The 27,241-nt window shown below is 42.3% G+C and overlaps 1 protein-coding gene across 2 annotated transcripts in view; it reads right to left on the bottom strand.

Moving 5' to 3' along the window:
- The window catches only part of MCTP1 (multiple C2 and transmembrane domain containing 1), an 817,302-nt gene that overhangs the window by 537,954 nt on the left and 252,107 nt on the right, over nt 1-27,241 (bottom strand). For both annotated transcript variants that reach the window (XM_033917588.1, XM_033917682.1), the window contains exons 4-5: nt 21,953-22,032; nt 14,009-14,120 (exon numbers count right to left, since the gene is read on the bottom strand). In XM_033917588.1, coding sequence (XP_033773479.1) covers nt 14,009-14,120; nt 21,953-22,032 — 192 coding nt within the window. The remainder of the gene's footprint in view (nt 1-14,008; nt 14,121-21,952; nt 22,033-27,241) is intronic.

The following is a 27,241-nucleotide window of genomic DNA, read 5'->3' as shown; positions in this document are numbered from 1 at the left end:
GTGATTATATGGTGTTTTTCATTCTAATTATGATACTGGGAGTTGGATCTATTTAATGCTTTTATTTACACTTCTCCCCCCGAATCCGCGGTTTCAGCATCCTCAGATTCGGTTATTCGTGATTTGGGGGGGGACCGAGTTTAAATTTGGGGCTATTTTTAAGCCTTACCTGGTGGTCTAGTGGGTTTTCAGGGCAGGATCTATCTTCCTATGCTCCTGCCCCATGCAGATCACTCATAGGAAATGGCTGCCATGAGTTCCCGTAGTCTCTCGAGACTACGACGGGAACTCCCCGCAGCTATTTCCTATGAGTGATCTGCACCGGGCAGGAGCGTAGGAAGATTGCTCCTGCCCCGAAAGCCTGCTAGACCACCAGGTAAGGTCCGGGATGGTTTGTTTGAGGGAGAGTTTGTATTTAAAGCATGTGAGGAAGGTGGGAGGGAGGCAGGGTCAGAGCCAGCCGAGAAGTTATTCGCGGGTTTTCACACTTTGCGGTCCAGCTCTGCACCTAGCCCCTGTGGATAATGTAGGCACAATATGGACACCCTAAGTTGCTCAGCATTATGTAAATGAATCAAAAGACGCCCATATTGAAGCCTCGCTCATTCCATGCCCACACCTATTCTGTTAGGCATGAGTTTTCCCAATGGCGTCCATGAAATTGTGGATGCGCCTACAAAGTGGCGTCCACATCCTTTGGATGTCCATGTGCCAATTATTGTTCGTTAAGACACTTAAATGGCTCTTTAACCACTTAGTTTGGATGCCTAAGTCCCGCTCAGCGTTAGACTTTGGGCACCCTTTATAGAATCAGGGCCATAGAGGCATATTTTCAAAGCACTTAGACTTACAAAGTTTCCATAGACTTCTGTGGGTTGCTAGATCTGTTATATCCAGGACATAGAGAGGTTCTTCCCCATCATCTATTACAGTATGGCTCAACTGGATTCAGAGGATATTTACCAGCTACAAAAATTAACATCTGAACAGGAAAATGATAAGGCAAAATTTGATGAAGGCTGGAATCCCTTACTACTTAGATTTGATATGTGCCTTCTTTCCTTTTAAATATGATCTCATTTTCTGTTGTATTTACTTTTAATGACCTTATATTACTCTTGACTTGGAGAGATGTAACTGCAAATTTATTCAGGGTGATATATCCCAAATTTTATTGAAACTGATAATGTTTTGATATAGTTATGCAAACAAACAAACTTTGTATATTTTTTTTTGGGGGGGGGGAACAGTGTGTATGTGTGTGTGTAATTATATTCTCTGTATAGACAGATATACATACACAAAATACAATCACATATCATACATACAAACATACAGTACAAACCATTCATACTTGTGGAAAGCAACTAATTATAGCGGGAACTTTATTAGATTTTAAAACTTACAGGATGATATTCAAATTCAAAAGGTTCACCAAACGGTCCCCCTCCTTTACAAAGCCACGCTAATGTTTTTAGCGTTGGCAACTGCGGTAACTGCTATGAATTCTATGAGCGTTAGAGCTGTTACTGCGGCAGCCGGCACTAAAAACGCTAGTGTGGCTTTGTAAAGGAGTGGATGTGTGCGCAATTTTGATCACATACCCAACTTGTGCAATTTAATTGAATAATAAGCTAATTAGCATTGATTTTCATTCTAACAAGCAATTATTGCTATTAATTAGAATCAAACTTTCACTAACTCCAAACTTTAAGAGCATAAAATGCTGGTGACAACACTAGCATATTTAGGGTACGGAAAAAAGTTAGGATATTAGCACTGATTTTCAGTACTAGAATAATAGATTAAGCTCATAAATTTAAGGAAATGAATAGGAGGCCAAAATTTAGGAGCTTAAAAATTAGTCTTATAAATTAAGATGAATTTTCAGCTGAAAACTTAAGTATTCATTTTAATGCAAATGGATGTCTAAAAATGCCTAAGAAAATGTTTATCTGCTAAAAATGTCCACATCCTGATTTTGGAAAATCAGAATGTGGACATTTTGAGGGAAATTCTATAAACGGCGCCTAAGTTAATTGTGAAACGCCATTTGGAACAGCAAGCAATACTAAATTTAAAGCACCTAAATAAAGGGTGCTGAAATCATATCTCTGGAGGCACCTACAAGCACCTAACACCAATATAGGCCTGGCTAACTCTAGAAGTGGCGTTAGGCACCATAAAGCGCTTATGTAGGCACGATTCATGGCAAAGATAGGCACCGGAAATGTAGGCCTGGAAAACCCTAAACAGCGCGGTTACATGATGTCATGTGCACGGGCGCGTGACATCATCACTTAGCGGCCGCGCATGCACGGACTTCTTCCCTGCCCAAGAGCAGGCAGCGGGGGGGCGGGGCTATGGCAGACTTGGGGCGGGATTAGGCCAGCCTGGAGGCAGGGCTAGGGGCTGGATTTTCCAAAAGGAAAATTTGGCAATCCTAACTGGAATGCAAAATCAGACTGTATAATCAGCTGCATGTATTATGGCCATTTGAAGCAAAGCAGCAAATAGGTCAGAGGAATAGCCTAGTGGTTAATGTGGTGGACTGAAAACCAAAGGACCCAGATTCTAAGTCCTACTTCAACTAGTTTTTTGCTTTGGTTTTTTAAAATTCTGAGCCTTCGAGAAACAGAAAAATGCTTACTGTATCTAAACATATAAAAGGTAAAGGGGATGCGACTTGTATACTGCTTTTTCTGTGTGGTTTGCATATTTTTTTGACAGGTACTTACTTTGTGTTAAGTGAGTTGCTCAGAGTCAGAAGGAGCTGCAGTGGGAATTGAACTCAGAACCTCAAGATGCTGAGGCAGGTGCTCTAACCACTAGGTCACTCCTACACTCCTGCTACCCTGAAGGCTATTGAAGTGATGTACAGGCACATACAGTAGGTATTTTTCAGGTTGGGAACACCCTAGTTTACAAGTTTATTTTAGATTTGTTATACCACCCATAGAGGCATATCTGAGCGGTTTACAATTTAATATAATTTTAAATATAGTTGGAGAGAAAATATTAAAAGTCAAATTAGAACCAGGTTATCTGAGGTTAAGGAAATTATTAAAGATTTTCTCATTTCACAAATTTTTCAAGTAACTAAGAATGTTTTGATTTAGGTTTTTGAAGTTGTATATTGCTAGATACGGCTAGTTGTCTTATATTGTAATCCACACAGCCAAATTTTGGACTCTAGAGGAATATACATTCTAATTGTAATAGTAATTGCAAAACTACATAGATTATTTTTAATGATGATTGTTGCTGTTGTATGGGTCTCATCAGACAACAGCAACAATCATGACATCAGCCGCGGAAGCCTAAGAGAACATATTTTTAAATGATGTTTGTTAGCATATAAATTCTGAAACACCAAAGTAGGATTTTTTTCTTTCTCCATTTAGCTTGAGGCATCATTCAGAATCTTGAGATATTTAGCCCGTTACATTAACGGGTGCTAGAATAGATGTGTAGACTTAGGCATTTCTTCCTTTCTTTCTCTCTCTTTCTTTTTTCTTTCTGTATGTCTGTCTGTCTTTCTTTCTCTATCCCAGCCCCCTTTCCTTCTTTCTGTCTCCCTGCCCCCTGTCTGTCTGCCTGTCTTTGTTTCTTTCTGTCTCTCTCCCCCTGTCTGTTTTTCTTTCTGTCTCTCCCCTGTCCAGCATCACCCCTTCCCTGCTCCCCCTGTCCAGCAGTAGCCCTTCTCCCTTACTTTTACTTCCCCCTGTCCAGCAGCACCCCTTTCCTGCTCCCCCTGTCCAGAAACAGCCCTTTTCCTTTACTTTAACCTCTCCCCTGTCCAGCAGCACCCCTTCCCTGCTCCCCCTGTCTAGCAGTAGCCCTTCTCCCTTCCTTTTACCTCCCACCTATCCAGCAGCACCCCTTCCCTGCTCCCCCTGTCCAGCAGTAACCCTTCTCCCTTACTTTTACCTCACCCCTGTCCAGTAGTACCCCTTCTCCCTTCCCTGACCCCCTGTCCAGCATCCGCTCGACCGGGCAGCCTCGGGGCTTTTGCTAGGCTGGCCCGTCTCGCATTATCGAAGTGGGCTGGCCTAGCAAATGCCCCGCGGCTGCTTGATGAAACTGCGGCTGCTGCCGCTGCTGGTCCACGGGTGAGAAGAAGAGGCGTCCTGGCAGCGGCAGCGTAGTCAGAAGGCAGAAAGTTAGCTGGCGTCGGAGATCGGGGCAGGAAATCAGCTGAGGCAGGCACTGCGCATGCGCAGCACAGAGTCACGGATCACAGAGGCACAGAGATTGAAGTACGCATGCGCGCTAAGGGTTTTATTATAGTGGATAAGAACATGCTGATGACCTCACAAGCTGATTTAGAGTGCCCCATATACTCCTTATATTTAGCCATTTCTTCAAAGTTACTTAAGAAGCTTCAGCTCCTATAAACCATTGCTGATAAATTAATATTTAATAAGCATAAATATGATAGGTCTTTGCCATTATTTCTGAAGTTATATTGGCTACCGATTTAGGCTCAAATATCTTTTAAAGTGGCTTGTATGGCTTTAAATCCTTATTAGGCTCTGCCTCTAGAAAAGTGTCAAGAGCAAAGGGGTTGAACCCTGGCGCTCGCCAGGTCAGGTCTTCAAGATTTCTCAAATGAATATGCATGAGGTCTATTTGCATACAATGGAAGCAGTGCAGCAAATAGATCTCATGCAAATTAATTGAGGGTTATTCTGAAAACCCGACTGGATTGCGGCCCTCGAGGACCAACATTAGACAAACCTGGCCTAGAGAGTTGCGTTTACTCAGTTTTCCTTCAATCGAGATGTGCTGTATAGATAGGTTTTGGATTCTTCTTTTCATTTTCAAGTGGTTACGTTTTGAAACTCTTTGCATTCACAGAAAAGACTTCAGTCTTCTTATCTTTCTCATCATTTTTTGAAAACTTTGGAAAATTTATTTTACATACATAGCAGATATATCTTGATTTGACAATTTGTTACCATCTATATGTATGTTTGTTACTGGCTAATTGTGCCAGTTTATAGTTAAAGTATGCGCCTATTTCTGATTCAGAAATAGGCAACTGACAAATACTGAGAAAAGATTAGCACACTAAATATTGTGCTTGACTTCAATGCTGTGTCCCTTTATAGACAGCTTAAATGTAGATGAAAAAGGGTGAATATTAGTTATGTAAAATGTAAATGCAACGGTGAAAAGAAAATGACAAAGAGCAGGAATGTCAAAACACAATAACCGAGCCCTGCTTTGTGAAATAAAATAATTTCATAAGGCTTTCTCTTTTTTATTTTTCAAAGCAGGGATCAGGAAATAAAAGATTGTACCAGTTGATTTGAGCAACTATCAATACAAACATACCGAAAGGTCTGCAAGAATATTCATTTAGCTTAGGAAGTTAAGTTTTAATATTTGGAGGACAAAATAATAATACTTCTACCACATACATATGATTGAAACATATGATTGTACTCTAATGCATCAGAAGAATTGGACCCCATTTAAGAGTAGTATATTGCTAGATTGAAAACTAAAAATTACTTAGAGATCATTTTGTGAATCAGATTTTGGATGCAATATTGGTTTCAATGTGGCAATCACAGATTTTTGAATTTTTAAATATTTGCAAAGCACAGGGCTCTGCTTTCCAAAGTGAACAAACAAATGTCTAACCAATTTGCTGAGCTGTATGCCTCTCTCAGCTGTCAGTACTTATAGTTCTGTTGAGCTTTAGTTTTTTGGGTGCACATGCCGGCCTGGATTTAGGAACTGTGCACTTACCAGCAAGCGAATATACCAGGGAAAGGCCAATAAAATAACTCAGCCAAGAAGAACAAGAAGTTGGCCAATGGCTCACGCATTTGTTTTACTCGCTTTTGAAAACAGCTCTGTGACTACACGCAGCACAATTTCTCAGTTACATTATGTCCTGCAGTTTATACATCGAACTGGGATAGAAAAGAGCCAGACAAAAATGTACATGCCCCACTGTAATTCTGTGAAAGGCCATTGTATAATTTATACACACATTCTGCGTTTAAATGCTTAGAACAATAGAATGCACATTTACTCACATACGTAAAAGTCCAGTACCCATAGGGCAAAGCATGAGTGGAATATGGTCAGGGCTCCCACTTATGTATTTCCGATGATTTGTATACTTCACTGATTGTCCAGTTTCTCTTACTGTAAACCGCCTTGAACTATTATGGCTTTGGCGATATATAAGAATAAAGTTATTATTATTATATAACTTACAGAATGCTAAGCTAATCGCATCCCTACCCTGTTTAGGTCCTTTTTACTAAAGTGCTTAACATGTATTTAATGCCCATAAACAGGCCGTGCAAAAGAATTTGCCATAGATTGCCTGTTACTGTATGTTAAACAGCACATTGCTAAATTTTTCAGAATCTTTCTGTCAGGGGACGTGATATGGACAGAAAGTGGGTGTGGAAGTATTAGCCAGCTAGGGTCTGATTCTGTATAGGATGCCCAGTCTCAGCAGCCGCCTAAGCGGCTTCTAAGAATCACACACGGGTGTCCAATACAGAATCGCGTCTGTCCTGACCCCGCCTAACAACCCCGATTCTCTAACCGGCATCCATGTCACAGATGCCAGTTAGAGAATCACGTTGACGCTGAGCTGATCACAGTAAGGGAATTTCCCTGCTTCAATCAGCTCAGCGGCAGCAGTAGGGACTCACCCAACACCATCTGCCCAATCCCTCCTGCTGCCACCGCTGAACTCCCCCCCTCAAAGTCCCCCGGCAGGAGGGATGCCCTCTCCTCTTCCCCAACCACGATAGCCATAAGGGATGCCCACTTCCTCATACTAAGAGGCCACCCGCCAGAGCAGAACCCCCATCCTTCCTGTTGGGGCTGTTGGGGGAGGAGGTGCCTGCAGGAAGAAGTTGACATCTCTCCTGCCAGGGATTGTTTCAGGGTTAGCGGCAGGAGGGATTGGTCAGGGGGCCACTGGTGTGGTTCTTTAGGGCCTCACCCTCGATGTCAGAGGAAGAGCCGACGCGGGAACATTAAAGAGGTACAGGGGAAGGGAAGGGACATGCACATGGCAGGAGGGGGTGGGGAAGGAGCGGATGGGGGTGGGAGGGAAGACAAGAGGGAGGGAGAGGGGTGACACTGCCACGGGCACCTCTCAACCTCGCTACTGTGACCAACCCAAGAAAAGGCAGCATTAGGAACTTACGGTCCATTACCAGAAGAGCTGACCAGGTCAGTAGCCATAGTCAGGAGTTAGCTGGCTACTCCCCAGGCAGTGAAGCTGAGCAAGTCAGGGACTAGTTACCTAGCCACACACAAACGACACCTCAGGAAAGGTTTATTTCTGTGCCAAGGTTTACTGCTTTTGAAGAGAAGCCTATTATTTTGAGACAGTCCCTTAAAAAGCAGCATGGAGGAAGCCAGGCCCCACAGCTTAAAGAATCAGTTCCCCTCCACCGCTCCAGGTGCAGAGGGCGTGGCTCTTCTAAGCCTAAAATGCAGGGCTTGGAACAGCTAGAGGAGGAGCCGGTGAAACAGCCTCAGGAGCAGTGCTGGAAGCAGCAGAAGGAGCTGGTGGAAAGGACCAAGAGAGCAAAGCAGTGCCTTGCTGAGCCATGGTTGGGCCAAAAGGTGGACATGCTTGAGGAGGGACTGGCTTCACCCCAAACTTCCAGAAACCACCAGATTGGGAAGCTATGGATATCACCTGTGGGCCAGAGGAGGTCAGTTACCTTCCTGAAGTTATGGAGGTGGGTCCCTGAAAGGTTAAACCTTTGAACTGTTTTGAATTTTTTTTTTCTCCTTTGCCTGTTTGGTGTAAACTGGGGCTGGGAAGCCGAAGCTTCTATAGGAGGAAGCAGGAAGCTGACTTTGGGGAGTTTTGTTTCTTTTCCCCTATCGGTGTTTTGGAGTTTGTTTTTTTTTCTTTTCCTGCATTTCTTTTGGCTGTGAAGTTTTTTTTTTCTACTGCTCAGTTTGGCAGTAATTGCAAGCCAGGTGTGGACTATTGGGAGTGTGTTCCTGGGGAGAAGGCTCAAGAGCCCTAGAAGTCAGACCAAGAGGATTGGCACTTATTTTGAGGGGTTTTTTTAATGCTAATTTGTGAATTTCTTCTCCTTTGTGCAAGCCAGACCACACTTACCACTTCAACCAGGAGGAAAAGGAACAACCTTCCTTTCTTTGAAGTACTTACCAACATAAAGCCATGTCAGGACCTGATTAAACCTATGAGACCACCTGCAGCACAAGCCATTGCAAAGAGCTACAACTCAGTGGTGCAGTTTATGGTGTATCTTCTTTCTGTTTGGCATTGCCTGTTTCTCTGTAAAATTTTCTTTTTTTTGATTTTCATGAAAACTGTGGTGTGGATTGCCTTTGTGATTTACAATTGCCAGCCTGACTATTTTGCTTTAAGCCCAGTGAAAGGGCTAAATAAAAACTACTTTTTCTTTTCACTACTTGTTTTGCATGGTGGTGTTTTTGGCTACTACAGCCAGCATACCGGCCGGTCCTGGGCAAGCTCCAGGGCCAGTGCTCACTCCTAAAGGTTACCCTATTTCCAGGGGAACATGCCAGGGATCCAAATCTAGTCCCCACCAGCGCCCTCTTCTGTCCTGACTAAAGGCCTGGTGGGTGACACTACGCCACTGGTGTAACTGACTGAAAACATGCATACATTTACAGTAGGCATGACTGCTTACACCAGTGCTTTTGCTGGAATAAATGCCCATGCCCAGATTTAGCTAGAATACACAAATAATAATATTCTATTATCTATATTCATAAGCATTTGCTCTTTCCATGTTCTGCCCGTGTGAATGCCCATCACATCATGGTGTATATGTTCAAAAATCTGGAAAATTATCATTTAGGCTTGTTATGGGTCCATGTATGTGCATAAATGATTAAGGCATTCTTGCAGTGGCATAGCCAGACCTCAAATTTTGGGTGGGCACATGTGGTTTCTACATCCTCTCCCACCCATGGCCACATCACTGCATCCTTGCCAACTAGAACAAGATAGCTTTTTACAGAATTACTCCCTTACTGTACAGCACACTTCACTTTCATGGCAAGGAAATGGCTAGCTTCTTTTTTTTTTTCTTTAGCCAATGGCTATTTGTTTCAGTATTGAAAATTTCAGTTGTTTTTGGCTAAGATAATAGCTCACACTTGGGGACATGATCGAAACATTCAAGGTACTGAAGGGGATAAACTTAGTAGATAAGGACAGGTTGTTCACCCTCTCCAAGGTAGGGAGAACAAGAGGGCACTCTCTAAAGTTGAAAGGGGATAGATTCCGTACAAACGTAAGGAAGTTCTTCTTCACCCAGAGAGTGGTAGAAATCTGGAACGCTCTTCCAGAAGCTATTATAGGGGAAAACACCCTCCAAGGATTCAAGACAAAGTTAGACAAGTTTCTGCTGAACAGGAACGTGCGTTGGTGGGGCTAGTCTCAGTTAGGATGCTGGTCTTGAACCAGAGGGCCGCCGCTTGAGCGGACTGCTGGGCATGATGGACCACTGGTCTGACCCAACCGTGGCAATTCTTATGTTCAAGCCACAGCACAAAATAATTTCTAGCAGTTGTTCAGAGACTTTCATGAATTGGGTTGGCAGTACACATTTCAGATCCCAATGGACCAATGGACACATTAGGAACAAGAAAAAAAAACTTGACCAGAACAGTTTGACAATATTGTACATCTTAGTGGCTGATATTCAGCTGGTGATTTCTAAATGCTGGCCACTGTTGGCTGAATTAGACACAGGTATGCTGTGCCAGCATCTAGTTGAGTACTGGTACTGTATTATCTGGGTCTTTCGTGGCCACTGGCAATTATCTAGGTATGGTCAATATTTAGGCCCTCTTCTATCAAACTGTGAGGAGCTCCGACGGGGGGGGGGGGGTTTGTTGGGGAACCCCCCCTAGTTTACTTAATAGACATCGCACTGGCGTTATGGGGGGTTTGGGGGGTTGTAACCCTCCACATTTTACTGTAAACTGAACTTTTTCCCTAAAAACAGGGAAAAAGTTAAGTTTTCAGTAAAATGTGAGGGGTTACAACCCCCCACACCCCCCACAACGCGGCGCGATGTCTATTAAGTAAAGTGGGGGGGTTTTCCCCCCACGCCCCACCGTCGGAGCCCTAAAAACAGTAATTTAGAGCGGCGCGCACCTCCGCGCTGCGCTCAATTGTCTGGGCGCACCTTTGTCCCGGCGCGCTTTTGACCTGACTCCCCCAGATTTACAGGTTGCCCAAATGTGGGCACAGATTGCAGTTGCGTGCATATACTAATAAGTCAATTAAGTGCTAACAATTATTGGAGTTAATTGGCATTAATGAGGAGTTACGTGTTCATCTGCCCTACACCCTATTCTATAACATGTGTGACTTAAGGTGCTCATTTTCAAAAACGACCAAAAAATCAGCACAAAGAGGCAGATAAACTTTTCTTTGCAAAAGCATCCAAGTTACTATTTTTGAAGCTCGTTTTTAAGACATTTTTCTCTACAGTTCATCCACTGTTTGGGGCCAGACTAGGGTGGGCTTTTGATTTGGCCATTTTTCTGTAATAATGGAACATTGTAAAAATGTCCAGGGCACAAAATAGATTGTTTTAGGCTAAACCTGTTTCACTAATGATTAAGTGCCAAAAAGATGCTCAAATGGACCAGATGACCCCTGGAGGGAAAAAGGCATGAATTCCCCCTTAAATCCCCCATTTGTCACTGAACTCTCCTCCTGCTCCCCCTAAGACAGGGGTGTCCAATGTCGGTCCTCGAGGGCCGCAGTCCAGTCGGGTTTTCAGGATTTCCCCAATGAATATGCATGAGATCTATGTGCATGCACTGCTTTCAATGCATATTCATTGGGGAAATCCTGAAAACCCGACTGGACTGCGGCCCTCGAGGACCGACATTGGACACCCCTGCCCTAAGAGGTTAAGATGATAGTACATTTCAAGCAGTATTATGGGGTAAAGACCTGGAACAATTACTTATGCTTGCTAATACTTATGGGGAATTCAGGAGACACCCAAAAACATATCTGTTCCTGAAGTACTTAGGCAACTGATTTGTACAATTTTTCACACATTAATCTGATCTCTAGAGCCGCTATTCACTAGTTTTAACTTGTCAGTTCTACTCAATTTGTAGCATTTTTTAATCATTGTAAAACCGCATAGAACTTCACGGTCCTGCGGTATATAAACTATTATTATTATTATTATTATTATTACATACTAGGCTCCATGACAGCTACAGATATAATACATTAGACCAGAAAGCAGGACCCTGGAATAGCCTTGTGAGCTGTGCACTGTAGACTGTGGAGAAGGAGACTCAGGCCCATAACCTACTCTTTTTTATTTATTTTATTTTTTATTAATTTATCAAGTTTTTGCAAGTAAAACTACTTGCTCCAGAAATTCAGTCATATCCATACTTAATCTCTTCCAATCGAAAAACAATATAAAGAAGAAAAAAGAAAAAACATTGGAACTTAACTCTTCCTTAGACTACCATATTCAAAAACAGAGAGAGAGATTAAAAGGAGGTAATTTGTAACGATAAAATTCAAGGTAAAGGCTAATATATGGCTGAAACCCTTCGGTCTTCACATTTTAGAGTTCCCACCTTTGCCACTGGTTAACCTCTGAAGGTCCAAAAAAGACCTTACATGATAAGGAATGAAGAAAACACTTGTGGTGGAATGTGTGAGCATCCTAAAAATATAGCTACTGAACCCACAAATTGGTAACAACAGCAGGCATAAGGGCTATTGTAGTGCTATACTGTTGGGTATAGTAGTTTGTTTGGGGGTTTTTTTTATTATTCCTTGAGGGCTCACCATACAATATAATGGGATTATGGTGTGATGTGTATCTGGGACCTTTTATGTGAAGTTTACTGTAGTCCTCCCTAGGATGCCCCACTGCTCTGCTGAGATGTCTGTGTGGCCAGTCAAGACTGGTGGCCCCCAGACAACCCAATGGCTTGTCTTGTGCATTTTTTGCTTGGATGTTTTTTGTTTGAAAATTTCCCTTAAAGTAAGACACACTGAGCACATACGTGTCTAAAAGAGGGCAAGTTTCACCCAAAAAGATAGAGGTTTTTCCGATTCGAAAATGTTCATGTTTGGCACTGGATTTTTGGATGGTTTTTTGCATGACATCCAAAATCAGATTTGGATGTCATATCGAAAATGACCCTCCAAATTTCATAGAGCATAGCCATGGGAGGGTAAATTAGGCATGATGTTATAGAATGCTTGGATTTGCCGCAATTTTCTCAGGTTTTATGAAGCTATCTGTATAACTGCCTAATTGCCATAAGTTGGGCACAAGCATTTACAACAGCTTCTGGTAGGCGTAAGTGCTTTATGCCCAAAGTTAGACATGGGAAAGATGTCAAGTTAGTATTCTGTATAGACTACCGTATTTTCACACATATAACGCGCGCGTTATACACGATTTTTACAAACCGTTATACGCGTTAACGCATTATATTGTTCGTTATACGCGTGAGCGCGTTGTACAATTTTTTTTTTTTCATTCCGATCCGGCATCCCCCCTGCGAACCGGCATCCTCCCCCCCGCTCGCGTCACCCCCCCTCCCCGCGATCCTACATCCCCCCCAGCACCGCAAAACATCTCTTACCCGATTGGGTACCGGCACCAGCACCGAGAATCTCGGCTATGCTCCGAGAATCTCGGAGAGAGCGAGACCAGAAGGCTTTGAGCATGCGCAAATGCTCAAAGCCCAGTCCATCCCGGCACAAGGAAGAAGGAGGATCTCCCTCGCACCGCCCAGCCCAGCAACAACGAGGGAGGAACTTCGGGCACTGGCACTGGCACGTCCTGTGCATTGTTGCTGGTGCCGGCGCCCAATCGGGTAAGAGATGTTTTGCGGTGCTGGGGGGGGATGTAGGATCGCAGGGGAGGGGGGGGGTGACGCGAGCGGGGGGGAGGATGCCGGTTCGCAGGCCAGAAGAGTAAGCGGGAGTGGGAGGAGGTTATAGCAGCATGCACGGTATACGCATGTGCGTGCTATATAAAAAATTTTTTTACAGAAATGCTTTGGACCCGTGTGCTATACGCGTATGCATGTTATACACGTATGCGCGTTATATGCGTGAAAATACGGTACTATCTTAGTGTAGATTATAATAGTGCCTAACTTTGGGTGCTATTTAATGAATGTGACCCTATACGTGTAGTCCTACTTGCCCAGATAAGGCACTGAATACACCGCCACTAAAAAAGGTACTGGGGGGAGCGGATGCGCAGTGTATTCGGTCCATAAGACGCACCCCCCTTTTCCACCCCCTTTTTGGGGGTGGAAAAAGTGCATCTTATGGTCCAAAAAATACGGTAATTTGTTCCTTATTTATTTATCCTTGTTTACTTATGGCATACAGAATATTGTCAATTCTACACCATTCTCCCAGCTGGGAGCTCAAAGCAATACGCAGCAGGTTAGGTCCAACATAAGAGGAAGGGTCGTGGACACTTGGAATGCGCTACCGGAGGAAGTGATCAGGCAGAGTACGGTACAAGGATTCAAACAGGGATTGGACGGATTCCTGAGGGATAGGGGGATCGTGGGATACTGAGAGAGGTTCTGGGATGTAACACAGGTATAGAAAGCTAACCAGGTAATAAGTATAGAAATCCAACCAGGTCGTGGATGTGCAAGACCGGAGGGTTAGGACTTCGATGGGAAGATAGGACTCAATGGGAAACCAAGGTGGCAAGGGGGCCCCTTCTGGAGACTCAGACAGGCCGTGACCTGTTCGGGCCGCCGCGGGAGCGGACTGCTGGGCGGGATGGACCTATGGTCTGACCCGGCGGAGGCACTGCTTATGTTCTTAAGGAAGCATTAGAGAGTGTTGATTATGAGGCTATATGCACATATGATCTCATGAACATGGTGCAGGATTCAAATGAATGAAATACTACATTTGTTTGATATAAACTATCCGCACTGAGAAAAAAGTAGATTTATGCATGTCACTCACCACCTCTTTCTGATCAGCTTCTCTTGGATACAGTACCACAGACAGAAAAATGCTTCCCAGGTCATGATCAGGGTGACGTGGATCTTTCAAAGTCAACATGACATCGTTTGGCCTACAAGAATATAATGCAGGCATTGTTAAGTACTATAGATTAACTGTGTTGCTGCTGGCGTAGTGCTCTGTTAATACCACAGCCCGTAAACGGCCCTACTCGCATTTCATACCCAGACTATGGTACACCATCCCCTCATCTGTTAGAACACTAGATGGACTTTGGAGCTTCAAGAAGGCCATGAAAACCTTCCTCTTTACAAACCCAGTGCCTTAATTTAACGACATGCACCCAGTGCCTTACTAACGACAAACCCCAGTGCCTTAATTTAACGACATGCACCCAGCAATGCCATTCACAATCAATGCAACAGTGCCACCTGCTCTCACCAGATGCTGCATAGTGTAATATGTTTCATTTTGTCATGTCTTATTGTAAATTGTGTTATTTCTGTCCTGTCTCAACCATATTGTGAATGTACCTTGTAATCCGTTCTGGGCTCCTCTGGGAGGACGGGCTAAATAATTGAGCAAATATATAAATACATGTGCTGATTTGGCTACAAGGACTGTGATTGGAGAAGCAAAGTCAAACCAGTGCCCAGTGATGGAATTAATAGTAATAGTTTGTGACCGCAATATTTATTAAAACAATACTTAACAATATTTAAAATTGTCAAACATAGGTGCTTTAAAATAAATGTGATATTTTTCCCCTTTGCTCAAAAATATCCTAGGAAGACTCATCTGTAGCTCCCACTCTAGGATGAGGCGAGCTGCCATTTATGGACCACATCCACAAAATAGAGCCCATATAATAAATCAGGTGTTAAAGCTGTACACTAATCTTCCGCTCACAGTGTTCTAATGTGTGCATTACAAACAACGTTTACTCCCAATGCATTACATTAATGGCATGCAAATTACAGTAATGTTTAAAAATGTGGTATGTGCTGACAGAAAAATCAGCCTACACTGACATAGTAACCTGCTGCCAATTATCGCATTGGGCAGAATTGTGTTTCATTCTCCTTTCTTGTCAGTGAATGGGGATTGGAAAAAGGAGGAAAAAGCAAAAAAAAAAAAAAAAAAACCAAACAAACATGTACCCTTTCAAGGCTATCTGGGTCAGGGTATCCCTGGCCAGGCACAAGGAGGCTCTTATTAAGAGACCCTCTGGTGCTATAGTATTCCAGTCCATGGGTCAATAATATCAATCTGGTTTTTGAAAATGGTGGCACTTGGTCTGAAGGATGCAAGACTAGAAGTCAGTCCTCTAATTAGTAGGGACAGGCAAACTGACCACTTGAACAACAGGGCAGTGCTGAGGACGCACAACAGTAAGGGACCCAATCTCCCCTAGCTTCCATGCAATTTAATCACTTTTGATGGGTGGCAAGGATCCCATCATACTTATTGCCTGAGGATCCGGATCACTGTCAGTCCGCCTCTGAATAGGGATCAGGTAACACCATTCTCAAAGATAATGCTGGGATGAGCAGAACACCGCTGCACAACTTCCTGGGAACAGATAAGTATTATTGATTGAAGAGGGGGAGAGTACCACAACAAGGAATGTGTCAGGTCAAGGGCTTTCCTGTACTAGTGCCTGGACAGCGATGCCCTGGACCAAATAGCCCTGGAAGAAAGGAGCAGGAGCCAGGGGTCCAGGCCCAACATGGATGACAATGAAGCCCAAAGGCAGCAGAAAGCTGCTTTGTATGGGGGGACCAGGTGCTCCGCCCTAGTGCACAACCTCTCAGCTGCTCCAGAGCCCCCCACCCACCTCCTCCTGGCGCTACAGTTTTACATCTTGAGGCAGCCCCTCCTCACATCAAGGGGTCCTGCTTGGGGTGGGGGGGAGGGAGAGGAGTGTGTTCAGATGTCAAGGGGATCCAAAGGTTGTTTGGTGCAACCAAATGTTGGTATTTTCATCTGCCCCTTACAGAAGGCGCTTACATGTGCCTGGCAGCAGATGTAAATACCAAAATGCATCTTTTTCAATACAGACATGGATTCCTTATATCAAATGGGTAATGCAAATCTGTAGTGTAGGACCCCTCCTCCCAGGACACTCCCTCTTCCTGCCTTATGCAAGCCCCCTTGACCTCCAGACATAGGAAGCATTCCCACATGTGAATGTTCCCTGTTCTGAAATAACATTTGAATGTATGGGCCTCTCTAGATGTTTAAATGCTGCCATTTACTTGTGGGGATACTTCTCAAATGATGGCCACAGTATTTTAAAATCTATGCATGTAAATGTGATCACCACTAATGCTGTGCCTATATAGATATAAATATAGATATAGATAGATAGAGAGAGAGAGAGAGAGCAGTTTTCAAGTGATGAAGACGTTAAGGAAGTTGTGACTTCCTGGTTTGAAGGTCAAAAAGAAGAATTCTTTTCAAAGGGGTTAAAATCATTGCAGGAAAAGTAGATGACTATATTTGAAATATAAAACAAAAATGTTTTGAAAAAAACCTCTTCTTTCACACTGAGGTAGATAAATGATTGAACACCCCTCATACCTCCCTCCACTCGTGAGAACTGACAGCAGTCATTCAGGGAGCAGCACGGGGCCAGGCTGGAATGCAAAAAGCTTGTTCCTGCCTTATGCACCACTGGCCGCAAGATCTGAGGCAGCTGTCCAGCGAGGGAGGGGCAGGAGCATAGAAAGCTCGCTTCTGCTGATACACTGCTGGACAACCAGGATTTAAAAAGGTATCGAGAAGGGGGGGGGAGGTAAAAATTGTTAGTCAGCTGGGATGGATCCCTCCTGTCCTGGCCTATCACTAGTCCACCAGAGGGGGGACAGGGTATAGGGTGGGGAGGTGGGACATGGTACAGAGCCTGGCAGGGTGGGGGGACAGGGTTAAGAGCCTGGCAGGGAGGGGGAACAGGGTGCAGATACTGGCAGGGAGTATGGGGTTGGGTGCAGAGCCTGGCAGGGAGTAAGGGGGGCTGGGTCACAATGCTGGCCCCTCCCACGTCCAATTGGTCTTATTCTTGGCGTTTGGGACTTAGACAAATTTTTGGTTGAAAATGTGGTATAAAGATAAACGTACTGGCAATCTGGATGATCAGTGGCTTGGATGTCCAGATAGACGATTTTCGGGAAAAAAAATTCTAGATGTATTTTTTTGAGAATGGACATTTTACCACTGCCGACTTAGAAGTTTCTTTTGATTATGCCCCTTTAAATACTTAAGGGTTTTCTTTTAAATAAAACATACTTGCCCCAAGTTGTATTATGTGATTTACACAAAAGATTGAGAGGAACACATTAGCATTTTAAGAACTATTCAACCCCGCCCCTTTTCTCAACACTAACATGAGAAAGGATGCTGCAGACTTAATGTAAGTTATTTAGTTCTTTACTAAACAATGGAAAGAATGTTCAATTCACCACTATTGACACAAACTGTCAGTTTCATTGAAATAGAGAAATCCAATATTAGAATCAGAAAGCTCCTTTTGATTCATTCTTTAAGACCATATTTCATACTAGTATTTTAGCCCGTTACATTAACGGGTGCTAGAATATATGTCTGTCTGTCTCTCTCTCTGTCCCACTGTCTTTCTTTCTGTCTGTCTGTCTCCCTGGCCACCTTTGTCTGTCTGTCTTTCTGTGTCTCTCCCTGTCCCTGTGTCTTTCTTCTTTTCTTTCTGTCTTCCTTCCTCCCGCTGGTGCTAGAATATATTGCTGTCTTTCTTTCTGTTTCTCTCCCTACCCCTGTTTTTTTCTTTCTGTCTCTCTTCCTCCCGCTGTCTTTCTTTCTGTCTCTCTCCCTCCCTGGCCCCCTTTGTCTGTCTGTCTTTCTGTCTCTCTCCCTGCCCCTGTCCCTGTGTCTTTCTTCCTATCTCCTTCCTACTTTTACTTACTGGCTATCCATTAAAACTCCCCATAGGCGTCTTTTAAGTTAAAAAGAAACTTTGGCCCGGCCTGTAGGTCAGGGGTTTCTCGGGCTGACCACCACCCGCTGCTGGTGGCTCCGTGCTCGGCAGCCGACAGCCGCGGCGGCCTGCAGCTACCGACAGCTGCCACGGCCGATATCCGCCTCGGGGAAAGAGAGAAAGAGAGAGAGATTAGCGCGCATGCGCACTCCTACCTGCAGTGCCCTACAGCGCATGGAAAACGGGAGCACGCAGGTGGGAATGCGCATGCGCAGCTTAGGGTTTTATTATATTAGATGATTTTATATATTTTCCAAAACATTATTTTGTTCTTTATAAGTTGTTTAAGAATTTATACAGAAATGCACCTTATTCTATAATTGTTAATTTTCTTTATAATGTGTTATGTTTCAAAGGTCAGGATTGTCTGTATCACATATAAGAAATAGTTCTACCTTTTGTATGTTTAACGTGATCATTTATTTTTTTCATTAAAACGGACATCTATTAATTGTCAGTCCCGCCCCCCAATCCCACCCTAGCCCTGCCCCCCAATCCCACCCCCAATTTCTTCCATTCATTTTTCATGTACATATAATATATTATCAATTCATAATGGTAACTATAACATTTTAAAAAAACCACAAAGCACACTATACGCAGAGAAAATGTTAATTATCATTTATATTTGGGGGGTTTTCAAAGATGTCAAGACAAATGACTTTAAAATATGCAATGTCACCTCAGTAACTATAGAAAAATAGACAAATATGGTGCAAAATATAGGCAGCAGATATATATTCTCAAAACTGATACATTTTGATCACTAAATTGAAAACATAAGAACATAAGAAATGCCTCCGCTGGGTCAGACCTGAGGTCCATCGCGCCCAGCAGTCCGCTCACGCGGCAGCCCACCAGGTCCAGGTCCTGTGCAGTAATCCTCTATCTATACCCCTCTATCCCCTTTTCCAGCAGGAAATTGTCAAATCCTTTCTTAAACCCCAGTACCGTACGCTGCCCTATAAAATAAAATCATTTTTCCTACCTTTGCTGTTTGGTGATTTAATGAGTCTCTGGTTGTGTTTCCTTCTGACTGTGCATCCTTTTTTTCATTTCTTTCTTTCTGCACTCAGGCCCAACAACTGTCCCTTTCTATTCCCTGCCTCCTTCCTTCCTATGGCCTTAGTGCCCCTAGTGCTCCTTCCTGTGTCCTTAGCGCCCCTTCCCATGCCCTTAGTGTCCCCAGTGCCTCCTTCCCATGTCCTTAGAGCCCCTTCCCATGTCTTTAATGCCCACAGATCCAGTGTCAGTTCTCCTTTGTACCTTTGTTCCAGGTCTCCCTCTCTCTCCCTCCTTTGTTATGGTCTTGCCTCTCTCTGCTCTTCCTCAGGGTCTCTTCCCCTCTGTCTGCACCTCTCATAGTCCAGCATCTGCCTTCTGACTTTCCCGTTTGGTCCAGGTCTTTCTCTGTCTAGTCTTTCTTCTGCTTACAACCCCCACCCTCTTTCTCTCCTTCCTTCCTTCCTCCCTCCCTCCTTCCTATGTCCCCCCTCACTGCCTTCCAGCCTTTGTACCACTCCCTCCCCCAAAGCCAGCCTGCCTGCCTACTTCCCTCCTTCCCTGCCATGCCAAAGCTAGCCTGCCTGCTTGCCTACCTCCCTGCCTGCTGCGCCAAAGCCAGCCTCCCTTCTTTCCTCCGTCCAGTGCCCGATGCAACACCCCCCCCCCCCTTGGTCTGCTGCCACTACTTGCCACCCAGAAGCCTTCTTCCTCACGTCAATTCTGACATTTGAGAGGAAGTTCCGGGCCAGCCAATCGCTGCCTGGCTGACCCAGAACTTCCTCTCCAATGTCAGAATTGACGTTAGGAAGAAGGCTTCTGAGCGGCAAACAGCAGAGGTGGACTGGGGGAGGGGAGATTTGAATCGGCGCTGGAGGGAGGCTGGAAAGCAGCGGCAGCAGACCAGGGCGGGGGAGGGTTGAATCGGGCACTGGAGGGAGGGAAGAAGGGAGGCTGGCTTTGGCGTGGCAGGGAGGGAGGGGAAGCGATTGCCTGTTCCGTTGTCCCCGTGCACAGCTTCAGGATGCTGTCCCTGAAAACTGGCATTTCGGCGTCCCAAAGCTGTGTGTGGGAACAACGGGACAAGGGATCTAAAAATGGGATGGTCCCATTCAAAACGGGATGTATGGTCACCTTATGTATGTCTTATATGGAAATGTTCCGACTAAGCATTGGAGATAGGAAGATGACGTACCACAGTCATTTCAACAGTATATAAGAGGTTGCCCAGTTTTTGGCATTTTGAGAGAAATTCTCCATACATAAAGACAAGGATTAAAGTCTTATGAGATTTTTCTCATTCTACAAATATAAAATATTATTTGTGGAGTCTTTTCAATTGTGGAAATAACTGCAGTTATTATTAATTGGCATTTTTCATAGAAATTGAATAAAAATTTTAATTGAAAATGTACACATTTGGGCGAATTATTAATTTGGTGCATTCATGTTGGGCGAGGATGTTGTATCCCATGCTCACCATGCTTCTCTCACATGTATGCCCCCCCCCCTTACAGTTGTGCGCTTGACGCGTTTCCTTACAGAACAGTGGTTAGGGCTCTTGTGCACATAAGTGCTATTTTTGTCTACGCTTATGTCTCCGAGAGCTGCCGAAATGCAAACACCCAATTGTAGAACTGTCTTTCATAGGCCTGGTGTGAAGCCCCCAACCAGCCAAGAAGAAAAGAAAAAAGTGAGGCTCACAAAGGCACAGGGTTCGCTGATATTCCAAAAGAGTCTCACAATGATGCAGGATTGCGAGCTTCACTTTTTTCTTTTTTTTCCATGGTGTCCATGAGGTGGACAGCGCCTTTTTTTCCACATATAGTCCCACAACTACCCAAACCATTACATATCATTCTTCATTAAACCTTTCTGACTCATAGTACGCCTGGGAGATGTATCAAATTATGTAACACATACTCTGTTATACGCCTTTGTTTCACTGAAGTCAGGATGCTTTTGTCTTGCCCACTGTCAACTACTTTCATGTCTTTCACTCTGAATTCTGTTTTCTTTTCTTTAAAACTTATGGGCTGCTGAATGGAATAATGTCACCCATATAAATCAATATGCAGTCTAAATGTATCTGTTTAGAGCCCACCCACCAGGGATGTGGTGGGTGGGCTCTAATTTTATCCAGAGAGCAGTGACATTCAGCCAATATCCAGATACATTTATCTGTTTAAGCAGATCACATAAATTGCAGCCCTAACATTATTTTATGCAGCTTCAGTATTTCAGCTTATAGGGATCAACCGACTGCAAATATAAAGATTTTTACCTTTTCGTTTGGGGTTTAGTTGGTCTTGGTTTAATTTGTGATGTTGTTTTAGCTTTTATGTGGGGGGGGGTGAATATTATATTTTATATTCAATATTTATATTAACCTTTATATTTATATTCAATATTTATACTTAAGATTTTAATTTGGTTTATATATGGTTTGAGAGGGGCTGTGTGGATAGGCATAGGATGAATGTGATATGAGATTAGTTCAGGAGGATGCATTGTAACACCCATGCAATTAGCTCTGTTTTGTTATACCACTGCAGAAGCCCATGTTTTGTGGCACCATTGGAAAGCTACTGTAAATCACTCAGATTTGACTGTTCCAGTCATTAGTAGCGGTATATAAGCCTGAATAAATAATATGGATATCTTTCTGTGGTGACTCTCCCATGCAATATTATTATTAGATTAATATGTGCTTGCTTTACCACCAAAAGACTGATATTGGAAACTCTCTGCAACATACTAAAACAATAGGAGATGGAAAACCTTATCATATTCTGTCTGGATTAGAAATGTGCTTTTTGCCAATTTATGACCTTTAATGGATGCAGGTATTAGAGGAAACAAAACTGATTCTGAGCTCTGTCTTCAATGGTCACTATTACTGTGAGCATTTTATAATCTGTACGGCCCCATACCTGTTAAACTGTAAAGCAGTGAGGTCCAGAAAGGCTGAGCCCATAAAGTCATCCTGCAGTCCAAAGTCATAATCAAAGACCTAGAATGTGAAAGAGTTAGAATAAGGCTACATGTATTTTCCAGATTAAATGTCTTTTATAAATACTTTCAGCCAAGAATGCTACTAGACCTTCTATTCATTGCTGAATACCTTTTTCTCAGATAATCCCTGTACTGAGCAGTGAAAATGTGGTTAGGGCTGGGATGAGGGAAGGAGAATAAAGTTCCAGTTGACTAATGGAAATAGTTTCCTTATTTAATACAAATCATTGTACACGATGACACATTAATGCTGTAGTAAAGGATTCTGCAATATTTTTGGCTGTTAAAAAAACCCTTTATGAGGGCAGTTCTATGATTTGGTGCCCCTATTTAGGCACCCCAGGGTGGAGTAGAATGGGTACAACTGGTCTATCTAGCCCAGTATCCCGTCTTCACGAAGGCCAATCCAAGTCACAACTACCTGGCAAAAACCTAAATAGTAGCAGCATTCCATGCTACCATCCCATGTCTGTCTCAACAGCAGACTATGGACTTTTCCTCCAGGAACTTGTCCAAACTTTTTTAAAAATCAGCTACATTAACCGCTCTTACCGCATCCTCTGGCAACACATTCCAGAGCTTAACTATTCTCTGAGTGAAAAAAATATTTCCTCCTATTGGTTTTAAAAGTATTACTCTGTAACTTTGTCGAGTGTCCCCTAGTCTTTGTAAATCTTGATGCAGTAAAAAAAAAAAAAATCGATCGACTTGTACCCGTTCTACACCACTCAAGATTTTGTAGACTTCAATCATATCTCCCCTCAGCCGTCTCTTTTCCGAAGAGCCCTAACCTCTTACACGAGAGGAGTTCCATCCCCTTTATCATCTTGGTTGTTCTTCTTTGAACTTTTTCTAAGTGCCACTATATCTTTTTTGAGATAAGGAGACCAGAACTGAACGCAAAACTTATGAGATAAATGTAAACTTTCTCTGCATCCACAAAAACCCAATCTCCCCCAACAACAGGTGCAGATTATAACTAGCACATTTTCTTCGTGGAAGTTACCATATAAATTCTGGTTCTCGTGTCATCTGTGCAATAGCAGCATAATTTTCTCCACTACTAGGTACACTTGAGATTAATAACATATAGAAAATCTGCAGTACTGCAGTAGCACTAATTCCTATGATTCAAAAAACATGAACCCTCCCTAAAAATAGGTAGCACTACAAATGTTATATGAGCTCATTGAATACTAATACACTTAGTACTTGTAAAACAGAACAAGTGTGACTGCTACAGAGTTCTACACAGAAACTACATGCAAATTGAATGTCACACCTCGGTCACATGCAAAACACAGACAAGCCCACATCTGGCAGCCATTGTTGGGGATGGGTAGGGTTACCAGATGTCCAGATTTAGCCAGACATGTCCTCTTAGAGCACTGATCTCAAACTTGCGGCCCGGGGGCCACATGCGGCCCGCCAGGTGCTATTTTGAGGCCCTCAATGTGTTTGCGGGAGTAAAATGGAGCAGTTTCTTGATCATATGTCTCTTTGGCTATAAATGACAATATTATTATTAAGACATAGCCAAAAGGAAAGATTTATAAACTATAAAGATTTTTAAGGTTTTATTTGGTCTAACACCATCATATCTTTCTTCCCATTTTAGATTTCTTACTATTAAGAAAAACATTCGCAGATCCAGTTGGTTTTATTTTCCTTCAGTAAAAGCATGCCGTTATAAAAAATTTTTGGATAGGATCTTGGCATTCCAAGCAGGAGTAATGAATTCATGTTTGAATGCTCTTATTTCCCCATCCCTTACTTATTATCAATTTCGGAAAGATCTTAAAAATTATTTATTTAAACAATGCGAAACACATTGTTGATTTTATTTTTAAATTTGTTATTATAGTCAGTTTCTACTATCTTATGATCATTCATTTAAATAATTCTACAGACTATTTTATTTATTTATTTTTTATTTTAGTATAATCAATTTGTATTGTGTAATTACTATCTTTTATAAGTTTTTATAGGGCTGTATTTTGCTATCTAGTATTTTATTCTGAACTGTGTTAATTTCATTTATAACAATTGTCGCATGGCTTTGTATTTTTAATTGCCTAGTGTAATTATTATTGTGCAAACCGCCATGAACTGATGGTTTGGCGGTATATAAAAATAAACTATTATTATTATTATTATCAAATACAGAACAAGGGATCAAAAATTAGAAATATAAATATAAAGAAAAAAATTAAATTGTGAACCCCATGAAGTCAAACTAGGCATTTACTGATGAGACTGAAACATTTTAGATGATAATGATTTTGGACTATTATATGACAGTTGATTTTGGGGTACCTGCTACTACTCTGAAGCCACTAAAATGGTGCAAAATTTGCACCAGAATTGAATGTAGACAAGATGATTTTTGATCATTGTACTCCTGTTCTGTTTCAGTTGCAATGGACTTCTAGTTCTGTATCCTGTGAAATTTATGTTTATCTGTGTCTTTGCTTCTTTATTTGCTTTTCCCCAAATTCTATACATAGTGTGCAAAGAATCTGTGCTTAATAGAACAGTACTTAGTGAGGATCTACAACGCAAATGTACCTTTTATAGAATCACGCTAAGCTCCTATGTGCACCTTTTAGGTGCACCCATTTAGGTCAGATAAAACCAGGCCTATAGGCCTGAGCCCAAGTTGTGCTTAGATCAGGTGTATTCTATAACAATGTGCAAACTTTTAGGCATGCCCATGATTTGCCCATGTTCTTCCCCTTATCACATCCCCTTTTCAAATTTGTGCACTAGAACTGATACATACTTTTTAAGGGATTGCACTTTTCAAGTTGTGCCCTTAACTTTTAATATGTGCCAATTAGTTTATTTATATAAAAATTTATAACCCACATATCCTACAATTCTAGGTGGGTAGCAACATAACTACAAACATACAATATCACAAAGTTAAAACAACAAAACTAAAAACATCATTAAAAACAAGAATAACAATAATAAATCAAACTGCACTCTAAAGGTGCAACTCTCAGCAAGATTACAGAACTAAAGACTAAAAAACCAAATTAGTGTCAGTTATGAGGTGTTAATTGCTAATTATCAGTACCAATTAAACCAATTAATCAAATAAGTTGTACGTGCAAATTGGCTGTGTGCATCAATTTGCATGCACAACTTAGGGTGCCATATAGAGAACTGGGGGGTTTGTGTGTACCACCTTATTGCTTGTGCTCTTAGGACCATTTTCCCCCTAAAATTTATTATTTAAATGTTTTAAATTCCAATCGACAGAATCAAAGTGTACCATGTTAATAACAGAGTATCATAAAATATAGTATTAGAATCATAAGCAATTACAGTAGGTGAAGTAGCCCCTATAATGAGACGTTCTCAAGACATTTTTAATATTCATGTCTCTTCAGAAAAGGAGTGGATCCCAAATAATATGTAGATATGTCTTTATTCAAACAGTCCAGCTTAAAACCACCAGACACATGCCACATTTCACCCAAACTTGGGCTGCATCAGGGGTATCAATATAAAAAACAAACATATAAATGAACTATGACTAACATGATAACTATTAAAATGGATCCACAAACCAACTCATATTTCCAAGAAAAGAGCATAGTTTCTTGGTGATACACACATGCAAATTAAGACAAAATGTAAACCAAACATTGTCTTAATATGCATATGTGTAGGTCTGGGGAGGGCCTATAGGGGGAGGGGAGGAGCATAATCCCTCCAGCTGACCTTGCTGAAAAAAGTATAGGGGAGTATAGATGGGCTCGGGGGGGGGGGTGGCTTCAGGGTGGGGGTACTAGCAGTAGGGATTACTGAAAAGGTATTTATTTTGTAAGATGAATTATGGGAACTGAGTATCCTGTTGTATGTTTGAGCGCTAGTCACTTATATGCTTTCTTTACTGTTAGTGATTATTTCACTGTTTGTGTATTGTTAGTTTTATTATTATGTATGTATTTGTTGTGCCCTGCTTTGTAAAATGCAGCATACAAATAAATAAACTATAAACTATTAGTGTGTGCTGACTAATTAGAGCAAGGTATCATGAGAGCCCTTAACGTCTACTAAATAGGTGACATTGAGGGCTCATGCGCTAATGATCATATACAAGTTTTGCAATTAGCGCATGGCCATTAACAGGAAAAGAGCAATGTTGATCGTCACACTAAAAAGCGGCCTCAGCGCTGGCCACTTTGTAGTACAGCTTAATAAAAGGACCCCATAATTTGAGTATTTGTGTTGACCAAATAGCAGCTTGTTTTGATGGCACTGGAGTGTCATTGAAGGGATTAATCACAAAATTGTTCTCCTTTTACATAATTCTTCCTTCATGCAGAAGATCAGAAATGTCCAGCAACCCACCTAGGGACACTGGAGAATAAAGACTTATGTGTAAGGGGTCAATATTCAAAGTGATTTAACCAGTCAGAAACAGCTCCGAGCTGGTTTGAGGCTAACTGCTGATTTTCAGTGACACTTAAAAGGTTCATGCAACTTAACTGATATTCAGCACTTAACTGGCAAGGTTAACTGCATAAATAAGAACACATAAAAGTCAGCCCTACCTTTACGTAATAACTTATAGCCAGTTAAGTAAATATATTTTATTTATATAGGTTGTAAACCGCTATGATTTAGCTGGCTCTGGAAACCTGGGAATTCAATGTCAGTGCCCATACACAGCCTGGTATTGAATTTCTGTGCATAACATTGGTGGTGGCCAGCAAAATTCTGAGCCTCACCAGCTGAATATCAGACCCTAAATGCTATAAAAAGTACTTTGGGCTCAGTTCTATAAGTGGATGCTTCCTTTTAGGTGCCCCAGTGCCATGCAGTGACAGCCTATTCCGTAAAAGCATCTGGGTATCCAGATTATGTTAAGGAATACTATACTAGCGTAACCTGGCAGTGGAGAGTCTATCACTTAGGTACCTGCAGTTACATCAGCCTTGGACATACTGTAACTGAGGAACCCTAAATGCTGCAAAGGTGTGCATAATTTACCATATTCTGGAAGCTGCACATGTGTCATCTTCCCCATTTAAGTGCTATACCATTTCCACCCGCCCTTACAAAATAACCGTCAGTTGCATTGCTGCTACTTAATACATCTAAATACCACTTTTCTTCTCTTATATGAGTATGTGGTGCTGAACTGTAAGCAACCTGTATATAGAATTGCCCTTCATATTTTTTCTGAATTC

This window comes from Geotrypetes seraphini, chromosome 1, assembly GCF_902459505.1.
Source record: "Geotrypetes seraphini chromosome 1, aGeoSer1.1, whole genome shotgun sequence".
Taxonomy (NCBI): Eukaryota; Metazoa; Chordata; class Amphibia; order Gymnophiona; family Dermophiidae; genus Geotrypetes; species Geotrypetes seraphini.
Note: the sequence above shows the minus strand (reverse complement) of the source record. Positions and strands in the feature narration are given on the sequence as shown.